The sequence below is a fragment of the Rhopalosiphum padi genome, chromosome 2, assembly GCF_020882245.1.
Source record: "Rhopalosiphum padi isolate XX-2018 chromosome 2, ASM2088224v1, whole genome shotgun sequence".
Classification (NCBI taxonomy): Eukaryota; Metazoa; Arthropoda; class Insecta; order Hemiptera; family Aphididae; genus Rhopalosiphum; species Rhopalosiphum padi.
This window is the reverse complement of record NC_083598.1, coordinates 21446798-21474007: the sequence shown is the minus strand read 5'-3', so window position 1 is coordinate 21474007 and position 27210 is coordinate 21446798. Positions and strand designations below refer to the sequence as shown.

Below are 27210 nucleotides of genomic sequence, written 5' to 3'. Positions count from 1 at the left end.
CAAAAACAAGTTAAATCCATGTATTTATTTTCAATATAGATTTCATGTCAATAAAACTGTAGCAGTCAAGATATCAGTAGTCATAAGACATAATGAAAAAATATGTTCTCTCATATTTTATAAAAACTATGAAAATTATATATTACTTAAAATAATGAAATATTAGTATTTATATATCAATACTTATAAAATAAATAAACTAATCGATAAATAACAAGGAATAGGCTATTCCTTTCTTAAAACTGTGAATAGTGAAAACAGTAATAAAATTAATTTGATTTTAAACCATTTTTAAATGAGACTTCATATACTTGTTGTAGATTTTTTTAAACTGACCTTTTGTAAATGGCGGTGGAATTTTGTTTCTAATATAGTTTTCAGAATAGGTTTTATACATATATCCCATACAGATACTGGTTTCAAATAATTGTTTCTTAAAGTCTCCAGGGATTTTGGGCACACATAAAATTCTAGGAATACTTTTTATGTACATTAACACTTTTTCTTGTTCTTCAGATGGTACATTTTCCAGATTAATTTCGGTATCACTCTCAGGAACATATAGATTGTAATCCTTGTCTAACAGTTTTAAAGATTCTTTCATGAAATTTGTGATTATAATTTGCTCATTTATTACTTTTGATTGTTTTGGATGATTGGCATTCAACGCAGTATCACTATTAGAATACCAACTGTAATTGACTGGTTTCAAAATGGCATCGAGACGGTGTTCAGAAATACCCAATGTATTAATAAAAAATACTCGGCAGACCTTAACAGATTCTTTATTCATAGTTAAATGGCACGTCACACTCCTCTCAAAATTACTTTCTAGATTTTCAACCATAACAATTTGTACTAATTGAGCAATTTTACAGTTTTGTTCAGTCACATTTTGCAATTTATGGAATTGATTAAAGAATTCTTTTCGTTGAGGACCAGGTACAGAATAATAACATTTTAACTGACACTTTGGGTCGCAGTAAGGTGGAAGCATTTCACCATAACATTCTGTTAAGGCTTGATCATAAATGATAGATTCAGGAGTTTCTAGAAAAAAAAATAGATATTGAAAATGTATCAGACATTAAATATTTTAAAACAATGTCTAGGGGAAAAAAATAATATATTCAATAATATCAAAAAATTTTACTACCTTCAACAATTTTAAGCTTTGTGGATTTTGAAATTGTGTCTGTTGAATTATTTGTATTATTTGTTTCAAATCCTATTTCAGTTGCATTCGATTCATCTAATAAAAATAAATAAATTATAAAATATTAAATATTAAATAGTGAGCAATATCATTAGCAAGTTACCTTTTACACTAATATTAGTATCATATATAGGTTGTATTCCTATCATATTTTCATCATTTAACATACCCAAATAAACATATTCCAAATCAATATCATTATTATTTGAAATTTTATTCATTACTTCTTTTTCTGAAATAATAAAAAAAAATTAATAATTTTTTTTAATTTTTAATAATAATAAAATTATATTTTATAGGTTAATAAATTATTAAAAAGTCCTAGGATAAATAATATGGTTTTCTTGACAGACAAAATATTTTAGTACATATTTTCAAGTTCAGCACAAGGTCTGAAAGTATAAATCATTTAAATGACAATACTGTCAGTACAATATATTATATCAAAGTCAAATTCAAAACTTGTACTGTGACTTTTTACAAGGAAATTAAATATATATTTTGATAATTTTTTATTTCTATAATTTAAAATTTAAATTTTGTGAATTAAAGGAATTTGTATTTTCTTTATGTCTAACAAAAAAGGAAAACAAAAATAATTTTTTTTTAATTTGACATTTTTTCCATGATTTATTTTATAAACATATTTTTAAAATATTTCAAAACATATCATAAAAAATAATTCAAATATATAAGTAAATTAATAATTACCTTCAAATAATATATTTGTCTTTATTGATTCTACAGACATATTTTTCAAACTTTTTTTATTTGTTACAAATTCCAATTCAGTAGTATTATTTTCATCTGTTAACAAAAATAGTTTTATATAAAATAAAAATTCAACTGTGTCAAGTTATAAATTGAAATTCTATGCCAGTAAAAGGATTTCATTAGTTTTATTGGAGTTCAATATATAATAGGATAAGAATTTTAATATAACAGATCCTTATAAATAAATCATTTGAAATAAAACTGAATACTAGTTAATTATATTTTTTCTAAACATATATTTATATTAACCAGTGGCAACTCATGAAGTTTTTATAATGGGGCGCACAAATAATTTTATAAGACATCTAGGCTGGAAAAAAAAATTTTGATACAAGTACACAACCAAAATAATGTACTTATCTATATTTAATTGTTTAAGCTTTAAAAAAATAAATTTATTTATTAAGAGTAAATTATTTTATTCTTTAATTTTTATATATTATTGATATTAGTTTAGTTTGATATGAGTGCACAGTGGTTGTAGGGCAGTAGACAAATGTACAATGGTATAAAATCTTTTGAAAGATTTTCGTGATGGAAAAGCATTATAAAAATAGGTCCTGTGCACACATTAATAGCAATAGTTAACTAGTCAATAAATTGATGAACTTAGCTAAAATTGTATTGTCACATAGAGCATAACTTGAGCTCCACAAATTATTTAATTGTTAATATACATGCTTGTAACACGAAAATCTATAGCCTTTTTTTCTTTTTAGATGAACTATTTTTTTATTATAGACTATATGTACATAATGATCAATTATAATTTATATTTGTAATAAAAATGTAATAATTTTTTTAAGGAAATTTTATTGGATAGTTCATGTACTCCACGCACTATAACATGAGATACCACAGATATTTCTAAAAAATTGTAATTATAATTAGCAAGTTACCTTTTAAACTAGTGTTTGTATCAAGTGTAGGTTGAACTTCCATCACACTTGCATTCATATTCACATCATTTAATATATCCATATAAACATATTCTAAATTCATATCATTATTATTTATATTTCCATTCATGTTCTCTCTTTCTGAAATTATCAAAATGTTGAAATTTAATTTTATACTTTAAATATTTCTATTAAATTTAATTTCTTTTGATTCTGAGCAGAGCAATGCTTTTTTATAGTAAAAAAATGCTTGGAATTTTAAAAAAATAAAAAAATAACAAGCAAAAACTTTAAAAATTGAATGCAAGATCCCACATAAGTTGTTATTATAATAGCTATTTAAAAATATTAAATTAAGTAGATAGAATTTTAACTTATAAGAATTTAAATGTTCAAATTTCGACAAAATTTGTAAAATTCACTCAAAGTTACAAATTGTTTAATTATAGCTAAGGATTGAAAATTTAAAACATGATTTTTCACAAGTAGTTCATACTTTAACCAAATTTTTTTAAAAATATATAGTTAGTTTTCCAGTTTTTTTTTATAGACATTGTAAGTTCAAATTTGGTGGAAATTAGATAATTAAACAAAGAACAACGATTTTAGTTATTTCATTCCAATTTGAAAATATTAACTGTGGGTATTCGAAAAACTTTAAATGTATATTATTATATTTAGTTAACACAATTTCATAATTATTCTCAAACCTAGTTTAATTTTATTTTATCATCTCTTTATTGTACAAACCTATTCACATCGATCTATGGTAGGTTGGTAGAAACAACTCAGTATTGACTTAAAAATATATACATACCACTATAATAGTGACTTACAAAATGACAAGGTATCTTTATACCTACTAGACAGCAGAGCAGTAACTTACTTTACCTTTTTTTTTATATTGATGAATATTGGAAAATCAGATATATACTTTTTTATACTTCATGATATATTTGTAATATGATACATATTTTGGCAAACATGACTACTACGAGACGGTACACCCTGGCTGGAATTCTCTAATCTAGAGATTTCCACCTGGTTGTTGGGCGTCGGAGCCCCTTGGTCATGGCTCACACGTCAGTCGTATAAATAAAGAAGACCAGACAGAACCTCTATTGTATCTGAATAATATCTGTTTTATTTAGAAATAATCCGTTTAAGCGGTAATAAATAATACTTGTAATAATAATTAAAAAGTTTCTTTTCGAAAAGCTTTCCTAAATTATCCTTACTTCCTTACAAAGGAATACACCGATAATGTGAATACACACATCAATAATAAATTTAAGAAAATAATTTTATTAAAAAAAATCCATTCATATATAATAATAAAGATTAATTATCTTTTTCAAGTATTAAAAAATAAAAATAATTATTTCATCCAACTATTATAGTGTTTTATACTATTATAAAAATGTCTTTATGATTAATTACAAAAATGTGGCTCATTAATTGGGTTATTCAATATTGTATTATATGACTACATTTTTATTTTAATAAATTAACAGTGGTAGGTACAATTACAAATTAATTTTAACACATAGTACACATATATTTAATATGACATGTAATATTTACACACCATAAGTATTGTCATCATTTAGTTTTGATAATTCTTTTTATAATGAGATTTAACTATAGCTACAATTCAATACTCCTCAATAATTATAAAAAAATAATGTATACAATTTGATAATATTAAAATTATTATCACATTTATGAATCCGAATACAGACTAAAAATTAAAAATCATATATTACCTTTTGCAATTTCTTTTTCAAATGATTCTAAATATTGTTTAGTCAAACTTAAATTAGTCTTCTCTTTAGATTGAAATTCTTTCATGTCATTAACATCATCCAAAATCTCCTCAACATTTATACTACTGCACTTTGTTGAGGAATTTAATAATTGTATTTCTGTTAATAGTTTATAAAATATAATAACATAAATATATTATACTTATTTATCAAAATGTTTGTCCATCATTTGTATAACTACATATGATTATAAATAGATAATTTTTGCCTCACCTTTAACACCGTCTTGTAATACCGGTGAATTTGAAAGTTTTGTTGCTTCAAGTATTTTATCATATTTTTTTAGTTCTTCATCTATCTTATTTTCTAACGATGTTAGCAAAATAGTTTTTTCATTATTATCATTTTTTCTTTTTTTTCCTTTGACTACCAAAGTATTTTTATCTACTGTATTAAATTCTAGTCTACTAAAATCAGATGCATTATTATGATCATTAATAGATGTTTCGAACTCTCTGCTATTGTAATCTGTGTGGTTGAAGACAAATAAGTTCTACAAAATAAATGTTGATATATAACATATATTTTAAACTAAGTACTGCAAATGCACCATGTATACATACTTTTGGTTTTATTGATGGAACTGCATACTTATTAAGTTGATAAACATTATCAATCTTCATAATGTAATAACTTTCAAAATGATCAGAGCATATTCGATTAGTTTTTAATGGTTTCCAAAAAGGTAATCCGATAATATTTAACCACTTTTTAAGCATAAATTTGTTTTCAAGTGGAAATCTAAAAATTAAATATAAGATTGTTTTAGAATTTATTCTATTTAAATCACCATAGTTGCAGTTCTATAAATTTACTTTGCAATAATTTGAAGGGGGCTTGGGAGCTAGCCCCTCACCATATGATTTGTATTTAAAATAGTTTATAGGCCCCCAAATGTAAAATCCAAATTGCACCTATATTAATTGTACTACCATAAAGTTCTTAGACATACAGAAGTACAATTTGTATATCATTTGATCATAGTATTTTCATTTTATTAAGGTACAAGTTCAGTATACTATCATAATGATTTATCTAATGTTTATTTTTTTAAACTTGTAACTAACATGAAGTTAATACTATGGACTTACGTATTTTTTGGTTGAGTTAACAATAACATTTTTTTCTTATCCAAACAAGTATTCATTTCTTGAAGGTGGTTTGAACAAAATATGTAATGAGATAGGTTTTTAAGATTTATTTTGAAGTTTTGATTCACAATTTTCAATAATATTCAATTGATATTTAAGACGAGCTTTATTCAGTAATTAATTACAATTTACATTTAGTAAATAAGTTATTTCGTATAATCTATTGAAATAAATAATATAATATAATTAAATATAATTCATGGTCATAGGCGTGCGCACGGGGTGAGCCGGACGACTCCCGGCTCGACCGGAATCTTTTTAGGGGCATAGTAAAATTTCAAATTTGTGTATATTATATTAATTATTAACTCATTCTCATTATATTCGTGGAGATTATGAAAATTGTATTAGTCGTAATAGTGAAATAAAATTAAAAATATTTGTGTACCACCATATAATTTTTATTGATTTATTTATCTGACTAAAACATTGTCCACAAAATATCAAAATATGTACCTAGTATGACTATAGAAGTAGTAAAGATATAGTACTATAATGAGGTATAGAGCCTGGTATAGACCTAATGGCCTAGCGCCTATAGGAAATAAGAAAATTCATTTATCAATTATTACATAATTACACATTTATATATTACCTACTAAGTTTATATGTACAGTTACACATAAAAATATGCGTTAGATATGTATTAATATATGTATTTTACTTTTAACTTCAAAAATATATAAAAACCTACCTATGTCTAGTATATTAATGTTGTGTGCACATACAACTTGATTCTATTTGCATAGATATAAAAATTTTATACAGTTTCAAATTTACAATTAAAATATATGTTGTATGTTAATGTGTTAAAAAAAATTAGGGGCACTGTCCAAGTATTGGGGCACTAATTTTACCAGGCTCGACCGGAAATTAAAGTCTGCGCACACCTATGTTCATGGTTCAATAATAAAAATAATATTTATTTTCTTGATGGGGTTTATGGTATCAAACAACCTTTTTTTATATTAAATTAATTAACCTTCCTAAGCTCCAAACAATCCACTGGATAAACTAAACTCTAAACCTAAAGTGTAAACCTAGTCAAGTCACTAATCACAAAATATTTTTTTGGTATTCATCTAGTTAAATTTTTAGTATGTTTATATTTTTATTAATATTCTTTAGTCATACTAAATTTAATTTAAAATAACTTACTTGAAAAATAATGTAGTTTTCCCATATTTTAAAGATGTTTTCTTACAGCCTTGAATTACACATACATAAATTGATGTTAATTTCTTGTGCTCTGTTTTTAAATTATATTTATTATAAATATTTTCAAAAATTAAAATGGAATAATTTAGATTTTTAGGTAGCAAATTTTAACTATACTCACTGCTAACATCATTTACACGTTTTTTCCGTTTCCTAGTAAACTTGGCATACTCATACGGTTGTAAATAAAGAGTTGGTACAATATAATTGTTTTTCAATATAGTTTGTTTATAGAGTTTTCCATCTCTTCTAACCATATTAGAAGTAAAATCGTCTGCCTTAAAATGAATAGAGCATATCTTTGACAAAGGATTAAACAAACCGTAATGTCCACATAATCTCCACCAAATTTCACAAAGATTTTTGTTATCCTTTGGAAAGTTGATGAAAAATAATCTATCAAACTGATTTCTTGCATTTGCATTACACAATATAACAGCACATTTAGTATCATACTGGCTGGTCTGAAAAAAAAATAAAATTATTATATTATACTTAGACCAAATTTATAATAAAATAACCTAACTAACATTTCCATAACTCGTTACATATGAAGATAATGACACCGCGTCAAATTCATTTTCTGAAGGCGATGACGATGAATCTGATGATCTCAGAGCTAGTTTTTTTTTCTAAATAAAACATAAATCATACAACCAGTACATTATATACTTGGCGCACACGACGGCGTACAAAATTTGAACAAATAAAAGGTCTTACTCTTTCGAATAAAATGTTCCTAACAGAATCGTCATTATATGGGTAGTCACTGACGTCACTTAACTTCATGTCTGTTGTGTTCGGTGTATCGAAGTCGATGTCCGAATAATTTACATCGCTTGTAGAAGAAATGTCACTTAAATCAGCATCCGTCATCGTGACTGTTAATATTCTCTAATAATATCCGTCTGAACTAACGCACGCACACCTAGACTAGTGAACAACGACACACAAGAGATTGAGACACAACTCATTGAATAGTGCACACAGAGGTCTGCATCCCTGGCCTACGTAATAAAATGCGGGAATGCAGTATGCACGATGCCGGGACGGACGACGGCGGGCAATAAAATCCAATGATATTTGACAAAATAATACATAAATAACCGATATAGCGATTATTTATCAAACTCGCGTGTAATAATAAACATCAGATCGACGTTATTATTTGGTATCGGAGAACGGAGGTTGTGATAAAAAGTTATAAATAGAAATAAAATGTATACGGCGTGGCTCTGAACCACGATTATACCTGTACAGTGAAAGTGTTGTAATATTGTAATATTATTGACATATAGCCCAGGTTAGGTTAGTTTTTACTAAATTGAAATAATCGATTGTAAATGGTAATTGGTTATGATGACCAGTCGTGGTGGTGTGTACTTTTTTGACCGTAGACGAGGAAATTCCAGTTACAACACCCATATATTTTATTCACTCAGTACATTGATGGACGGTTGTGTGGAGAGGGGTATTGTAGGTATTGTAACACGATTTCATGGCAATATTATTATTATTATTATTATTCTACAACAAATTCACAATTCTCATTACACTACAGAAATCAAAATATTTCAATAAAAATATTTTTTTATTTTTACCGGTCTGCAATTTAAACCAACGTCTGTTTTAATATAATTATATAAATTTATTTTATTAAAGTCTTGATAATTTTTATTGAGAGGACGTAATCATCCGCATGTTATCTGTTATAAGTATGTAAAATATTAATGTTTTAAAATGCTCATAATTCACTTAACAATAAATTAAATATCGTAATAAAAGACGAGATCTCAGACAATTTTCTTACCTACCTTTGCTAAACAGTAAACACACGAAATTGGTATTACTTAATGAAAATACCATATTGTACGTTTATAAGACGGAAACAATACACGCAACCTGCAATAACCATGATGCGGGCGCATCATACAGTAATGTATAGAGTGTTACTATGGGATGCATCCTCTTTAGAGAACACGTTATTCAGTAGAATCAATTGTGTGTTGTTAGTTTTAATATTAAGAGCAATAGTGTACGCAGGATTTTTTTAAGAGCGGTGTCATATCAATATATCATCATACAGTGGCGCCGAACTAATTTTTTTTAGGTGTGGCAATGGACATTAATTTATACCCATCCAACTACTTCTATGTGGTATGAAACCTAAGCCGTGGGGGCAAAGTCCCCCCCCCCCCCAAAGACACTACAATTTTTTTAACTTAGAAAATATAATTTTCATAAATAAATTATATTATTTACTGTATTTTTACATTATTTAATATTTTAATATACAGATAAGTACCATAATTTTTAATTAACATAGAAATTAATATGATCATCACACATCAGAAAAGGATATTGACAAAGAAACTGATTTATATTTTATATTTTTCTCTATATAGATATTAATATTATGGAGACATGCAGTACTATTATAAACTATTTATATAAATAATATAAACAACATATTAACCAACTATTTACATGAATATAATATTAGGTTCATTGTTTACTGCATTCTGTTACTCTGTCGCTTACTCATTTGATTAACATAATATTTTTATAAGCACTGTACTATATGATGTAAAAATATTGATAACTGAGACAGAGTCGATGTTAATATCATTCTCACATGATATTAACATCACTACATCAGAGAATCTAATCGTTCTTCTGCCATTGTACTTCTTAATATACTTTTAATAAGTTTTAATTTTGAGAAGGCTCGTTCTGGAGATGAACTTGAAACAGCCAACAGGTAACGTTAGTCCAATGCTTAGCGCTGTATAAATTGCTGGAAACACTTCTTTCAGTCCATTTTGTTGAAATACCTTGTATACTGTATTTATTGTTCCACAGGTTGTTGACATAATTAGATTTTCTGTGTTTTCTTCTTCGGTGTCATCATTGCTATTATCATCACACGGTATTGGCTTATGTATCTTCACTGGTAATTTTATAAGTTTTTCAAACATCATATCATAATTATATGCACGAATTGACCTTTTTTTTTTCTGTCCTTGTTTCATAATTTGAACAGATACTTATTTTTAAGGGGGGGTCATATCTCCCTGACACCCCCCCCCTGCGTACGCGACTGATTAAGAGGACGCTATACCCGCTGTGTTGTCTCTGTCTTACTAACGTACATCATAACAAATTTTTGTTCAGCAGAATATATTTTGTGACGTTAGCTTTAATATTAGAGTAAATTTACATATTATCAAATTTGAAGGTAAGAATATTATCTAGAAAATGTTATATGCTTTTATTGATATTATCATTTTAAAGTGAGTTATGAATATTTTAAAGTTGTAATATTTTACATAGCTATAACTCACTTTAAAAGTTTAAAATGATAATATCAATAAAATCTTATGTCATTGTCTAGATGATATTCTTACCTTTAAATTTAATAATAGGTAAATTTACTCTAATATTAAAGCTAACATCATAAAATGTATTCTGCTGAACGAAAATTTGTTATGATGTACGTTAATAAGACAGAGACAACACATGCCGGGTATGGCGTCTTCTTTAAGTGAATTAACTAGAGGGTGACCAGACGTCCCGTTTAAAACGAGATTGTCCCTTTTTTGATCATGATGTCTCGTTGTCCCGACAAACTTCGAACGGGACGCTTTTTATCCCGTTTTTAGAAGATGGTCCCGTTTTAATCCCGTTTTTACATATTATTACATTGTATTTTTTAAATAAACCTATCTATGAAACAAATCTAAAATAGTTATGTATAACCAAATTTATAAATAACAGATAACAGTTTTTGTAATACAAGAATTAAAAACCGATGCTAATGAACACATTTTATATCTCTCGGTAAGTGTATTAATTAAATCGTTGTTTGTTTCATTAAGAATATTTAATAATAAATAATAACTAGTATGTAAGACAAAAGACCGAAATACCGTGGTATTATTAATGCATCAATTGAAAGCTTTCTCAAAATCCAAACGTAAACTTGTACTTTATCATGAAATTAACTTAATATATTATTATAAACAGAAAAAAAGGTTGTTAGTAGCAGTAGACTAGTAGAGCGTCTAGCCCGATAGTCATTCATACTGGTCGACTATAATGATATGATTTATAGAGGTATGCTGCAGTGTATTGTGTATATTAAAATATATACGAATCCTCAAAATCCCAACACTAGTGAGTTAAGAAGCTTAAAAATACTATAAATGTTAGATTTAGATATTTTTTATTTTATGTATATTGCCTAATACTCTAATAGTCTAATAAAATATATGTATAATATTCAACATTATGATAATTCGTAGAAAATAATAAAATAAATAGATATATTTTTTTAAATTATCGATGTCTTTCTTCAACCTATAAATAGTTATACAAAGAAAAGAAAAACATCGAAACATAGGTATTGTAAAAGAATAGCGTTTTTTATAATTTATACTAATTTTTATATATTTTATGGTTTAAAGGTTTCATATTATCTGATGCTGGTTTCGATGTTTGGCTACTCAATTTTCGTCTTGCTGGCATTTCCAAATATATCAAGAATCCAAGAACCGGCCTGGTAACTCCATTGATAAATATGTCTTGGGATTTTAGGCATGATCATCTAATAACTAAGTTATTCTTTTTGAAATAATTTATATTGCATTTGCATAAATAACTTAAAGTGTATCATATGAATTTACAATAACGCAGTATAGAATATATAGATTACTTTAACATATCAATAATAACTCTATAAGTAAACACATTATGTTTCTGTACAAAACAAAAAAATATATATATATATACATTTATTTATTTATAATTACATATACTAATGCAATTATTTAAAAACTATTCAAATTTCAAAAATATTCTGTTATTTATATATTTTTAGAAACCTTTGAGTGGTAGGGGTGGCGTAGGGCATACATACTTAAGATGAAACACTCAGATGATCAATGGCTAGGACGAATAGAACGTCCATGTAAAGAGAGCAAATACATGAAACTATTTTGTCTTTATATAATGACCCAAGTACAAGGCAATTGTATACCAATAAATTACGTAAGTAGCTCATAGTATTTTAAATTTTTATGAAAAAAAAAAATGATGTGATACGTCTAAATTTTACGACTCAAATTATTATAATTATAATTATACATATTTGTGTTTAATTATATTATTACATTGTATTTTATGATTTAAAAACAGTCAATTTTTTAAGTCATAATACATTTTTACAAGGATGTCAATACGACAATACTAATAAATAAAAAAAATGTATAAATAATATTAATATTTCATAATCGTTTTCTTAATTTTTTCAAGTATTGTCTGGTGAACATTTTGTGTTACCTACCGGAAGAAACATCGCGGGAAGTAGAATGGTAAACTTGTGTTTTGTTTATGTATTCGATTTCGATGTAGGTATAGTTTCAGTCACATAGGTTTATTTAAAATATTTAAATAATTCTTCAGCATCAAGCCATCAAGAGGAATATTTAATTATTAATTCATAAAATCACTATTATAATATTTAAATATTCATCATTAATCCCCCACTTGCCCCCTCCTCTTTTTTTAAATTTTGCAAAATCTCATAATATGGGGTTATTTTTTTGGTAACTATAATACTAAATTTCTGGTGTTATGTTTCCGCGATGTCATGATGATAACGTCATATTATGATAGTGTGTGTTTTTAATTATTTTTGTCTTTCTCCAGTCTTCCACTTTCAAAGCATTAAAAATGTTTATATCTTCAAGATAGTTTCTTAGTAGACTTGAATTTTTCACCAACAAATTATAGAGTAAAATCGATATTTCCTCTATCCGGAACTTACATACCGTGTACAAGCATAGATAAACATGTATGTATGTTTAATCAATGTTATAAGTACAACTTATTTGTCTTCACAGTTCACATAATATATTGCTCAAATTTAGAAGAAATTGAATACTTTAACAAATACTAACGATTATACACAGATTTGGAGCCAAGGTTAAGCTAATTTGATGACCAGTGTCTTACAATCCATGTATTTATAAAAAACATGCTCAGCCCAAAAATCTTCTGAAGAAAGTTGATACAATATCAATGAATATCAATCTCAATGAAATATCTTCTAGCAAGCCAATAATTTCCATTTAAAATTGAGATTTTGGAAGTCTGAGCAAGTTTGTAGCTATGTCAATCCACTTTATCATTGGAAAAACTTTATTAGAATATTTTAAAAATGATGACAGTTTTTCAATCTATATTCAAAATCTAATAAAAAGCTTAAAAAACACTGCAGTCTGTATCAAAATTGAATACACTACTTAAAAATATAAAGTATTGTTGAAAAATTAATTAATTTTTAATATAATAAAAATAGATCAAATATTGATTATAGTATAATGTGCAGAAAACTAGTTCTAAAGAAAAAGATTTTTGTCAGTCCATGATCTTCCCTCGACAACAGTCTGGATTCAGATCATGGGATAGGTAACCTATTGCTAACCCCTGATATAGATTTTTAGTCTTGAGTTAATTAAACCATTACCATACATGTATAATGTATAAGTTATTATAATCAGTGAATAATATTATAAAATAACAAAATTCTCTCTCAATAAAAAATATACTTAATAAGTATGAAAGTTTCTAATATATTATATAATTTACAATTATAATATTTTTATCAAATACTGCCATTAGATTCAATTTATTTTAATATATTTTAATTTTAAACAATATAAATTAATCAATAAAAACACATAAGACTGACATAATTAAATATTAACTTAAATCCTATTTAATAATTTTCATACCTATTTAAACTTTTTGGCATAGATACATTTTGATAATTAATCTGAACAGCTGCGATTGCTTTTAATTATACTCTCTTTTATCTAAAAATAAATAAAATATATTTTAGATATTATTTTATTTAAATTATTACACTAATTTTATTACAGGCCCACTTTACTCAAAGATATTTTTTAATTGTAATTTTATATCTTTATTCAGGCATACTCACTAAAAAATAAATCTTTAAGTAAATCAGTAGCTGTTGCTCGCTGATTATGATCAAAAGTAAAACACCGACGTATAAAACGGTATGCTTGATCACTCAGTTCAACAGGTATGTCTGGATGTTTCTTATAATAACCAACTGTATAAACAGCTGCTTCTCCAAGTTCTATAAAAGGTACTTTACCTGTCGCCATTTCTACAACTGTACAACCTAATGACCATATGTCAGCCTGCAAAAAAATTGAAAATATTTTAAGTTATAATTATATTTTTGACTATTTAACCTCTACTTGTTCTCAACATACTGGTGTGCCATAACCTCTTGAATTGCTGTTTATTACTTCAGGAGCCATAAACTGTAATGTACCCGTGACACTTCTAGTAGTAGGACACAATTCAAAAAGACGTTTAGATATTCCAAAGTCAGATATTTTTGCCTCACCACTAAACGTATTAATCAGGATATTATCTCCTTTAATATCACGGTGTATAATTTTTTGATCATGTAAATATTTCAATCCTTCAAGAATTTGTTTAGTATAAAATGAAATAACAGGCTCGTCTTTTTTTAATGGTCCCCATTTTAAGCGTAATAAAGAAGAAAGACTTTCTAAAAAAAGATAATTTGTCTATATATTTTTAAGTCAATGTCTCAATAAAATATGAAAACTAACTACCTGGTACTTGTTCCATAATTATTTTAAAAATACCACCTTCAGATATCGATCCTAAATACTGAACAATGTTTCGATGATACAGTTGAGAATGAAGATTTATTTCTTCATGTAATGGCCAAACATGACTTGAAAAAAATAATAAATTAATATAAAAATGAAAAACATATAGGTACTTAAACAAATAAATACTCAATATTAATTTCTTGTATTTCCTTGATTGCAATTTGCTTTTTTGTGTTGCAATCAAGAGCTGCATAAACAATTCCATATGTTCCGCGACCAAGAACTTTTTTAGTCTTATCATCATTAAGCTCATATACAAACTATAAAAAAAATGTTCACTTTAATATAAATTAAGGTAATGTGAGTGATTAGAATTATCATTCAAAGAAACATAATTTGCTATTACATTAATTTGTTTCTTAACCAAATCTTCATCCAAGTTGGTTGTAATCCCTTCATCAAAATCTATCATTTTTTTTATAAGATCATAAAACCTTTGACGATATTGAGATGATGGAAAATATAATTGGAAACTATCATAATTTGTGTTAACGCATAAAAATAAACACCGTTCATCTATTTTGCAAAAGCTATAAAAATGAATAAAAAATATAATTCAAAAATTATAATGTACTAAAAGTATTAAGTAAATAAATATACCTAACACTCCTAATCGCACTACCAAGAAATATCCAATTCTGCATTTGTTTACAATCTTTTGTGGTACATTTTGTACACTGTTTGTGTAGAGAAATAGATTTTTTCTCAACCTCAAGGTTTACTTTAATGTAGCTAGGCAAATAAACTTTTAATGGTTCTAAAACTATGACCTAAAAATACAATTTATTAATGTAAATATGTAATTGATTATATAATAACTTTTATTTATATACACACAGGAAAACTGTGGATGTCACTGTCAATTTCTTGTTTAGTAGCATTTATAAAATATTCCATCCAACACCTAAAGTAATTTTCTTCAGCATTTATTGTACCTCTTTTTTTTCTAAATTCACAAATTAGTTTAATATTTCCAATTGTTGATTTATAGTACCTATTATACAATAATAAATATATAATATTATTTATATTAGATATACATGATTTGTTATTTATCATAATCTACAAAGAATTACTTGCCAAATTGAAGGTTTTAGTTTAAACATATATTCAGCAGCTTTATTGGCTTTACCATAGTTTTCTGTTAACACATTAATTTCAAAATATGTCGCAATAGTCCAGTAGTCTTTGATGGATGTTAAACTTCCTCTTTTGCCAATCAAATTATTTAAAAAAATACCTATAATAAGTAATAATAATAATTTGAATAAAACATGAAACTGTTGAAATATATTTTGATACTAAATAACTTAACAATTAAAAAGTAAAATGCGTGAAAAAATTACATCAGAAAAATGGGACACAGAAACATCATTGAAAAATTAAGTTATTAGTTACTTTGAAAAATATATACTGTATATTGTTATTTGTTAAAGAATTGATTAACAAAAAAAAATATTAAGATATAGGTAGGTTACCAATACGTTGAAGTTCTTCAGACTTGGAAAATTCATTCCCAGCAACTAATAATAATGTTGCTAGATTAACTCCAGCATGAAGATTTGGTTGCATTTCAAATCCTTGTTTATACCAATAAATAGCATTTGCAAGGGCATCTTTGTCTTCAAAAATAGATTCAACAAATTTGTCTTTATAAATACGACCATAAAGGCAAATTAAATCAGGTATTAAACCTTCATTTTTTGTCAATGAAAGTTCTATTAATTGCATTGCTTTTAGTTGATACTCAGGTTTATTACTTCTAAATGTAAAATATAGGTAGATAATATAAATGGGTATAAAAAATAAAATTAATAATAAAGATACAATTTAACAATTTTTAGTTACCTATTTAAAGCAAAACAATATAAGTATTGCAATAATGGTGTTTGAATAAAATGTTTTTTGTCAGGAATAACTTGTACGTCTTTAACAAGTTGAATCACTCCATCATAGTCCTAACATCACACAAATTTTTTTTGAAATTTTGATTATTTCTAATTGATATTGCGATTTTGTAACTACCTGAACATTACAAAATGCTTCCATCATGTTGTATAATACATCAACAGTAAGTACACATGGATCTTTTAGACATGTTTTCATAGTAAGCAATTTTTTGTGTAACATTTCGCTAGAGTAAGTTTTTGTAGCTGTTCTTAAGTCTGATAAAAATTTCTCTTTAATGTAAACTCTATATCAAACAAAATATAAATATTCCGTTAATTACAATTATTATTAATATATGTATGTATAAAAAAAATAATTTTAGTTTCATTGTTTCATTAAAAAATAAAATAAATATTTTCATACTTGGATTGAATTTTAAAATTTTTTAACAAATTTTCTAATGTTACTGCAACTGATTTTGTAGATTCAATAGCAGATGAACTGTCATTGCCAAGAAATGAAGAATTAGTATATGTAAGGCATAAACCACATTCAGCTAATTTATATGGAATTAATGTAATAGAATTATCACAAAACAACTAAGAACATAAGAACATAGGTAATTATTAAAAAAGGTAATATTTTTCCATTTAACATGAAAATACAAAATATATAATATTATTATACCTTCAGACGTAATGTATCTTCATCGTCTAAATTTTCATATAAAATTATGTTTTGATTCATTCCAATATTTTGGCGACAGCCTAAGTAATAAAATAAAGAACTATGTCGAATATTTATTGACAAATCAACTATAACTACATCTGCATAATAAAATATTTTTAACTCGTCATTTTCTTCCAAATCTAATTCTTCAAACAGTTCAAACTAAAATTGGTATCAAAATACAGAAAATATCAAGTAAATCATATGTAATAAATATACAATTTTACAGAATGAAACTTCAAATTATGTTTTTGAGACTCCAGTAGCTTCAGACTTACAAAGATAATGGTTTTAATTATTATTAACGGATCCAGAGCTTTTTTTAAGGAAACAAATAAATGGAATTAAACTATTATAAATGTTTCAAATGTTTGGATGTTCCTATGATTTATATTTTAAATATTAACTTATGTTAAGAATGACTATTATTCTAAATTACTTGATTAGATAATAAAGGTACAATCAACAATTTTAAATCATACTAATAATATAATTCGTTATATTATTGTATTCAATTGTCTCTAATAATTGTTCGAAATATTGTATAAGCCATAAAGGATTACTGGCTAATAACAGACAAAATCCAACAACCATACATGGTTACGTTGAAGGCTAGACAAATATTAAAATAAACATCCATTTTGTGTAATTCATTCGTCATGTTCAGTGAAAGAGAATGCAATCTTGTATAATTAATGTAAGTATTTAATATTTTAATGTTTTTCCAGTAATTTGTAACTGGAAATAATATTGTTACGTATTTCTTTTTAGATTGAAGACGATTATACCGAAAAAAGTGATAAAAGATACACTAAAATGAAAAATATTCTGTGTATATTAGTTTTAGTATGTTTTTTTTTTTATAGTATGGCAAACTCGACATTTTTTGGAAAGCCAAAATTAGTAAGTACTAAGTTTAGAATGTATAAAAATTATTATAATTTTTTATTTCTTTTTTTTAGAAACCCAACAATAAAACGATTACGGTAAAAGATAACCAGTCGATACTCAAAGAGATCAGTTTATTAAAAGAAAAGATAAACTCAATGGAATCCATAAGCATAGAAACAGCTGATAAGAACTTCATGCTAGTGTTAATAAGTGAAGGATATGCAAAAATAGCAAAATTATACAAAGCCATAGGACAGCATTTTGGTAATGACAAGAAACTAACCATACCAATAAAGATCAGGGAAATGTTGTATCATTATTATCATTATAATCATGGCAATAATAACACTATCATCATAAACAAAAGCTGTGACAATGTCACAGCCTTAGATCATATACATATATATTAGTATATGATCTAAGGTCACTGCAGAGTCTCCTAGTGATGAATAGGAGACAGGAGTTTAAATATTTATTTAATTATTTTTTTATATTCATAAAATAATAAAACTATTTTTAATATTATTGATAATAATGATACACATTTCCCTGATCTTTTATTGATATGGTTAGTTTCTTGTCATTACCAAAATGCTGTCCTATGGCTTTGTTCAGTCCTGGAAAAACGTTTGAAGACCGTCGAAAATATTTATAATATTTAAGAATAAAAGTTAATTTAATCGAAAATAATGTCGGCTGTCGTAGACATTCAGTGCGTTCTCTGAGCTGACAATAAATATATGATTAAATAAATGTCTGTGGTAGACACGGAAACATAGGCGTGCCAACACTGGATTTTCAAGAATTCCAACTCTAAACAGGATAACAAGAGTCGTAGAACGAATAAATGGCTGGAACGAAATTATCATCAACTATCATTGGAGTACGGTGATGTCGACTTTCGGAAATTGATGACAAACATTAAGAAATTACCTAAAAAAATTACAAATATTTGTTTTAAATTAATAAAAATAAATTTTTTTTTTAAATTTGTACTCTATTTTACTATAAAATTCTATATAGTATATACTTTTATCAAAACCAACAAATTACTCAAAAATGACAATAAATGTGCTTAAAAATTAATTAAAAAAATTAGTAGATGTAGACAAGCATTACATTTTCAGCTTTTCGAAAATATTACGAAAAAACAATAAAATTTAGGTACAATAATATTCACTACAACACAATGATGACGACTGTAATCGTTGAGATAAAATCGGATAGTTACTAATTTTAGTCGTGGTAATTTCAAAGTTTTAAGTAAGTTATCGGCATAACGGCAATCGACAGTAAACAACAACAAGTGAACTAATGTGAAATCAGTAAAAATGACTAAAAATGTGGGAAAATGTCAAAAAATGACTTAAAAAGTAATAAACACCAAAAAATTATTTGATCAGATTCACTTGCTTGTGAAACACATTTGTTGACAGGAGAGCATCGTCAAAAAAGTTCCAAAAAAAAAAAAAATACATCAACTTCCGAGCCCTAAATTAATTATATATAATATGTAGGTATATTATTCACTAAAATACAGAATTATTGCATATTCCTTAGCTAGATCACTGTTCACATAACCATGTGAAATTGTGAAATAAGAAATTTTAACATTTGGCACTTTTCTAACAAATAAAATAAAGTATAAGGAATAATCAAAAAAAGGTAATCCCAAATTATATAAAAACAAAAAATATATTCGTGAAAACACATACCATGGCGCATGAAAACTGAATATTAAATAATTTTAGAATGTTTACCAACTATCAATTGGCAATTATATTCCAATATGGCAATATATGATATACAAATACAACATATGAGTCTATAATATGTTAATATATATATCAATATAAAAAACAATACATAAAATAAATTAAAAATTATAAAAGTCATTACAAGATAAAATGTACTAGATACATTCTACAGACACTAACTATATGGTAAAATAATACATTTCAAATGCGTCTTCCTAATAGCTTAGGTTAGTGCTTACGTAGATATCATGGTAAATTATATTATTATATTAATTTATCATTAGCTATATAAAAAAAAATATTTAACTCCAAAAAAATGCAAAAAAGTATAGGTGTCGAGTAGTAAAAGCCCTATACATAGTATAAATCAAATGTATTCCAATAGGATCAATAAAAAAAATACAAATGCTTACATCTCAACTAATAACTAGGTACCTATATTATTATTACTTATAAATTAAAATTATTACCTACTGTTTTACCAATAGGTAAAACCAAATTCTTATTCATCTAGTTTCATCAGTGATTAGCCTATTAATTATAGTAAAGGCATAGATATTAATGTATTATGAAAGTTAGAGTCAATATGCTCAGGGCCGGATTTAGGAATGTGGGGGCCCTGGACCCATCCTTAGAAGTAGATATTTTTTTCGATTACATAATAATATATTTAATAACCAAAATTCCAAATAACTAGAATTTTGGTTAGGAAAAAACAATGATTTGTTGTAATGAAACAATAAAGATAATAAATAAGCAAATTGCATTTATTAGATTATAATATGTACTATCAATCATCATAATATATGTACAGAACTTAAATAATAATTGTTATAATAATATATTCATATGATCACTTTGCGAGATTTTGTTGCCGCAAATTTTTCAACTACTTGAGAAAAATCTAATGATCTAAGTATGTCACTTTCAATACTTAACAATGCAAGTTCTGATAGTCGTCTTTGTGTCATCGAAGTTCGTAGTCGGTTTTTTATTAACTTCATTTTTGAAAATGATCGTTCTCCACTACAGTTGGATACCATCAAAACCAAATATATACGCAGTACTACTTCTATATTAGGAAATGTACATTGTAAATTATTTTCCTCAATAATTCTGTATAAAAACATTTCCCATTGCTCATTATCTTTACGTGTTTCTATATATATTTTTACAAATGAACCGAACTGTATAAGTTCGTTACCGAGTGAAGATTCTAAATCATTAGGATAAATGCTAACAAGATAATTTGCAGCAGATTGTAGCTCAGAAGTTTCTAATTTTTCAATTTTATTTAAAAAACCAAAACGTTGACAAATTGTTTCATAAGCACCTATTCTTTCGGTTAATGATACTATCAATTGATCAACTACTGAAATAAAGCTTTCTATTCTAAATTTTTCTTTTGGTGATAACTTGGTTGTTGCTGTTTGATACACAAGTTGTATGTGTATATTTATAACTTGTTTTTTTTTTATCAATATTTAAAACCATACCAAATTACGAATATTATTTAATCGGGATTATCCTATGCTATACATGTCCATAATAATCGATTTTAAATTTATATTTGTAAACTCGCAACTTATTTTTATGAATTTATAATATACAAGTATATTAATAATAAGATTTATTTATATATTTATGACAGTATCAACGATTAAACATTTTTATTGAAGTTGTGGTTTTATCTATTTTTAAAATATTATATTATCCCGTTTTATATTTAAAAAAATTCCACTGAGAAGAGGCCCTTATTTTGTGGGGGCCCGAGGCCCGGGGCCCCCTGGGCCCTCTCCTAAATCCGGCCCTGAATATGCTAATTAGACAATTAATAGATATACCTTAGAAATCGGCAATATAATGATATTTAGTCACTGAACCCATCATAGACTGGTCTAATAAATAGATAGGTACAATAGGTACATTATTATTTATTGTATCCTAAGGAAAGATCAAAAGTTGTAGTAATAAGAAGTAAATATATTACAAAGGTACCTTCATGCCACCACTTGTCTTATTTAAAATATAGTAAATTCTAATAATAGCCGTAAATAAGTAATTTTGATTTTAGAAATCAAGAAAAACACATTATTACCGAAAAAGTATACAATTTAGAACAGTTAACCATCCTAGTTGCATGTTTTATTTCTTCCAAAGCTTTCTTTTGCAGGTGTAATGAATTATTATTATTCTGAAATACATCGTCAATAGTTGTAATACACACAATATCCATATTTTGGTGCGATATGAAATGTTAATGCACAGAATGAAAAATTGTCTGTAATTCAAAAATAATTATGTATAAATAGGTATGATAATTATGTATATTAACACTTAACAGTACCTACTACCTATTGTATTGATGCGTATCAACCGTGAGTGATACTTATAGCTAGGAATTATTTTTATATTATATTTAATGTTAAATTTTCTTAATAAAGAATATATTTTGATAATTAGTTCATCATCAAAAATTGTGCAAGGTAGGGTACCCCTTTAACATAATACAAATTGGCGCAAAATATATTTTAACCCCCACATTTTTTTGATTATTTAAGATTTAATAATAATTTAGGCGTAAGATAGTGAGAATGTGAGATACATCCTATGAAATATGACATAGAGAATTATTGTAACAGAATTATTCAAAAGTAAATTGAATAAATATAAAATATTGAAGTTTATTTTGCTACATACATAATTTAATAAAAATATTTTTATCTAATAACTATTATGCGGGCAAGCGGCAGCGACCAGTGGCATCGACCGCGGCGGTCACAGTAAAATATTTTATTTTTATTTTGGTGATTACAAATGGACAAAAATACTTATTTATTATTTTTAATATACCAAAAAAAGTATCCGTATTTGTACAGTTGTTACAATTGAAATGAAAATAATCTAGAATCTAGATGATCATTCTAATTTTTCGGGAAGAATGAATGTAAGTAAATTAAATTTGGTAGGTACTTATTTGTGGGCCTGCAGCACAATAATATTTTAGACCTAGTTAAGCCAATGGTTATATATCAATACATCATACATAATTAAGAGGATACCAGTTTAGTATTTGTAACCTCTCTCTAATCCACGCGCAACATTGAACATTTCACGTTCACAATAGTGACTATAACGTCCATAACCATATTAATTTCTCAAATTAGAGTGAAATTACTTATTATACAATTTAAAGTTAAGAACATTATCTAGGGCGTCTCATAAGTGTTTTATTATATTTTTTATTTTAAAACAAGGTATGAGTTTTTCTAGATTTATTTCTAGAAACAATTTACAATTTTAAAATACTCATAACTCGCTTTAAAATGTATATAATAAGTCATTTCACTCTAATTTGAGAAATTAATATGGTCAGTCATTATTGTGAACCGTGAACGTAAAATTTGCTATGTTGCGCGTGGCTAAGAGAGAGATAACAAATGCTACGCTGGCATCCTCTTAAATACCTAATACATTTAGGTATAGATGATTAGATTATATAAAAGTGCATTTTAAAACTTTGCTTTTCTTTGATTAAAAACCCATCCCTCAAAAAAATTGGCCAATGTGTATACTATTCTACCTATTTTGCCCAGATTATCTCTAACTATATACATTTTTTTTTTATCTAATAATATTTATAAAAACTAATTGTTATCATTATAATTTATAATTTTATTATTATGTCAACTTATTAAGTATATTTCTTTATGATGAAAATTGAAAATACTTTAAAACTACATTATACGAAATATTTTAATGTATAATAATTGAAAAAATAAAATTTTAAATAAAAACATTTAATAATACGTTTCCTATGTATTTAACTTCAATATAAAATTAAATATTATTTTGTATTATAGTATGCATTAAGACGTACTTTAAAATATAAATTAAAAATCAAACTATAAAAAATCATTACCATGTATTTGACCGTATAATATTTTCAAAAAATATACAAATTTATATACACGCCTAACACGCTACACGTATGTCGTATATTGTTAAGGACACTAGGACTATGCACTATGCAGTATGCATCAAAAAAGTGTACTGTCTTAAGAAAAATAATACCTATGTCTATATAGTCACCACTCATCGCCATACTTATAAGTAATACGAACCCCCCCCCCCATAACCTTCCCATCCAAATCATCATAAAATAAAAAATCACACATAATATTGTATTATGAATAAATACATATCTATAATTTATTTATAAAATATTTAAGTATAATGTACTATATATATATATACATAAAATTATAGATATACTTACCAGTTTGTTGATTGTTAGCTAGACGTCTAAGAGCGTGTAAAATTTGTAAAAAAATTGCAATGCTGCGTATGTCGGTGAGTGATAAATCGCTATTTATAGGTTCTACATAAAAGACAAAAAAACATTAAAGATAAATATAATAATAAATTATAAAGTGTAAAAATTATAACATAACAATTAACAATACATTAATTATACATGTGCATGACATAACAAGTCACGGAACCACAATATAAATAAGTATAACTACTTTTACATACCTTTTATATACCTACTTTTATCATAAAAAATATATCACACACGTACTTTAACATATATTACTCGTTATTACATGTATTTATATACTTTGACTTTGGCATTGAATATGTATATTAGATTTTTAAGTTGTAATAATAGGTAGAACGTAATTATATATTACTAAGTTTTTAAATATTTTTGTAGGAATATGTGTACGTGACAACTTGCTTGTGTAATTCAAATTTAAGTGCACGAACCTATACACTACCTACATAAATAGAATTATTCACAATATCTACATACCCATAAATGGAATACCTACGGCTGATATAGGTACCTATGCCTTAACTTGTGTTAGAAGTAACTGTGTATAGATTGTCGACGTGCGACAATAAAATATGTCGTAAGGGTTTTTCCTGTTAAAAATCTACTAAATAATGAGCACCACGTGATATTCCGTGAAAAAAATATTATCTCTCGATTGATAAAAATATAAAATAAATTTAAGGTATAAATGTATGGTTGGTTCAATAGTTACTAGTTTATTACAATATTTTATAGTATTATAATTTTTTAAATAAATAGATAAATACTTATAAGATTTTTTCAAACCATAAAGGTTATATCTTATATATTTTTATACATTATAGCTGACCCGGCAAACGTTGTTTTGCCAAAAAGAAAATACTCTTAAAAAAATTGCAAAAAAGTTTCGGTACCTTGGGCGAGTTCACTACTCTTTAAATGACACCTTAACCCATTCGGCCACCACTATTGTTAGAATTATAGGAGCGTAATAAGGTTGTTAAGTCCATGTAGTAAACCCACGTTAAAATCGTTTTCTCCATGTTGATCCATTTTTTTGGTGTTGGCCGGGAGCCCCATTTTAACGATTAATTATGTCATATGGACAATTTTATAAGCTAAAGCTTGCTGTAGCTTTTTCAATTCAAAAAAATATTCCGGAACTCAAAAAATCAATCATCAAAAACATTTTTAAAAAAAAATTAAAAAAAAGGGATTTTCCAAATTTTTTTCGTAAAAACCTTCTCTTGGCAATTACGAACAATTAAAAAAAAAATTGAGCCAAATCGGCCCAGTCGTTCTCAATTTATGAATTATTATACATTTTTGGCTCCAATTTAAATATATAGATTATATGCTTGAAAAACATGTTATCGCGAAACTTATAGTATCGTATAATAAATATAATAAGACGTATAAATAAAATATCCAATACTAAAGTATACTTTTTTTATCTAAAGAAAAAAATTTTATGTATCACTAAACACCTTGTCTATAGGTATCACCATGACATTCCTGCAATAAAATATAAGAAATGGCATAAAAATGTTTTTTAAATTCTGTTACTACCCAATATTACAGTTATACACAATACACTTGTTTTTGTAAATTATAAATGCATAATATATTAATAATATTGTACTTACATTTGTACATTTGCATGCCAACATTAAAATACTATTTAATGTACCGCCAGTAATATTATTGTATTTTTATATATTACAATATATAAATAGCATATTATATACCTAATTATGTGAAATAATATTTGTAACATTCCAAAACAAATTATCAATGTTATAATATATTCTATTATTTTAATTATCTCACTAACAACACCGAAATTTGGCGCAATCGGAAAAAGAGTAAGGTGAGTGTTATGTGCGATTTTTAATGAAAATAATTTTTATATAAATTTAAGAAAATTAGCACAATATGTACGAGTCGGGAGCGAATGCGATATGTAGTAGGTACGTGTGAGTCGTATGATCAAACTCTAAATGCTTATTTCACCACTATAACACCTAAGGTAATCCATTCAGCCAGTTAAGCAATAATTATTATCATTATTTTTTTAAATTTGTATTAGACATAAACAAATCTATACAAATTAGCACAATAATTTCATATAATGAGAGTAATATTATAATATAACATAAAAGGTTTGATTTAATGATTTAAATAGCCACTTATTAGTGACTTGGCTAATTGATTAATTTTATATTTATGAATTATAATTTTTTTTTTTTTTTTGTTTAAGAAGCGCTAAATATTAAAGTTTTGTAAAAGGTCACCGAACCACTTCCTTTTTAACCTATGATTAGAATTACCTAGAATTAATTAGAGTGTAAGCATGGAAAGGTATTTTATAAGAGGGTTAGGACTTAGGACTTAGGACTTCTTCTTCTATTGTTTGCATATGGAAGTCATTGCGAAAAGTTAAATTAGAGATATAGGATGAAACATTGGAGTCATCGAAGTGATATATTCTGGAAATTTGTATTCTATTAGTGTATGATTTTTTCCGCACCCCGCATAGTTGAAGTACATGCGTCCAGATTGATTTGAGTAAAGCTTTATAGATTAGTACCTAGTTTGGTGTTTCGAGTGGAGTATTTATTTCTAATTAAAAATAGTCGAGCATACGCATATACGATTATTTAAAGTTGGTCTTTTGACTCGAAGTTTTATTCCATGTCACTACGTCAGTCTTATTTTGTTAAGGGTTAATCCCAAGTATCTAACTGTGTCGGATGTAGAAATTGATACGTTATTTAGGGTAGGTAATGTTTGAGC

The 27210-nt window shown here is 26.1% G+C and overlaps 2 protein-coding genes across 6 annotated transcripts; both read right to left on the bottom strand.

Moving 5' to 3' along the window:
- Nucleotides 1-248: 248 nt before the first annotated feature.
- LOC132922460 (uncharacterized) lies at nt 249-8352 on the bottom strand. Its single transcript, XM_060985997.1, has 12 exons — nt 7805-8352; nt 7615-7716; nt 7206-7548; nt 7025-7115; nt 5279-5456; nt 4929-5208; nt 4656-4814; nt 2890-3030; nt 1928-2023; nt 1320-1448; nt 1157-1252; nt 249-1050 (listed from the first exon to the last, which is right to left on the bottom strand). The coding sequence occupies exons 1-12, from the start codon at nt 7958-7960 to the stop codon at nt 281-283; spliced, it is 2541 nt and encodes an 846-aa protein (XP_060841980.1). The 5' UTR covers nt 7961-8352; the 3' UTR covers nt 249-280.
- A 5404-nt stretch (nt 8353-13756) lies between these two features.
- LOC132921423 (mitogen-activated protein kinase kinase kinase 15-like) lies at nt 13757-26079 on the bottom strand. 5 transcript variants are annotated; one of them, XM_060984445.1, is made up of 17 exons: nt 26061-26079; nt 24373-24474; nt 22192-22374; nt 17404-17607; nt 17140-17315; nt 16852-17020; nt 16675-16784; nt 16305-16588; nt 15907-16066; nt 15664-15820; nt 15427-15596; nt 15173-15356; nt 14953-15086; nt 14764-14888; nt 14392-14696; nt 14091-14316; nt 13757-13962 (listed from the first exon to the last, which is right to left on the bottom strand). In XM_060984445.1, exons 3-17 carry the CDS (start codon nt 22327-22329, stop codon nt 13943-13945), a joined length of 2562 nt encoding a protein of 853 aa, XP_060840428.1. In that variant the 5' UTR covers nt 22330-22374; nt 24373-24474; nt 26061-26079; the 3' UTR covers nt 13757-13942. The 5 variants fall into 5 exon arrangements, with proteins under 5 accessions (XP_060840428.1, XP_060840427.1, XP_060840429.1 ...); XM_060984444.1 differs by lacking the exon at nt 26061-26079 and adding an exon at nt 24633-24731; XM_060984446.1 differs by lacking the exon at nt 26061-26079 and adding an exon at nt 24560-24578.
- Between the last annotated feature and the right edge of the window lie 1131 nt (nt 26080-27210).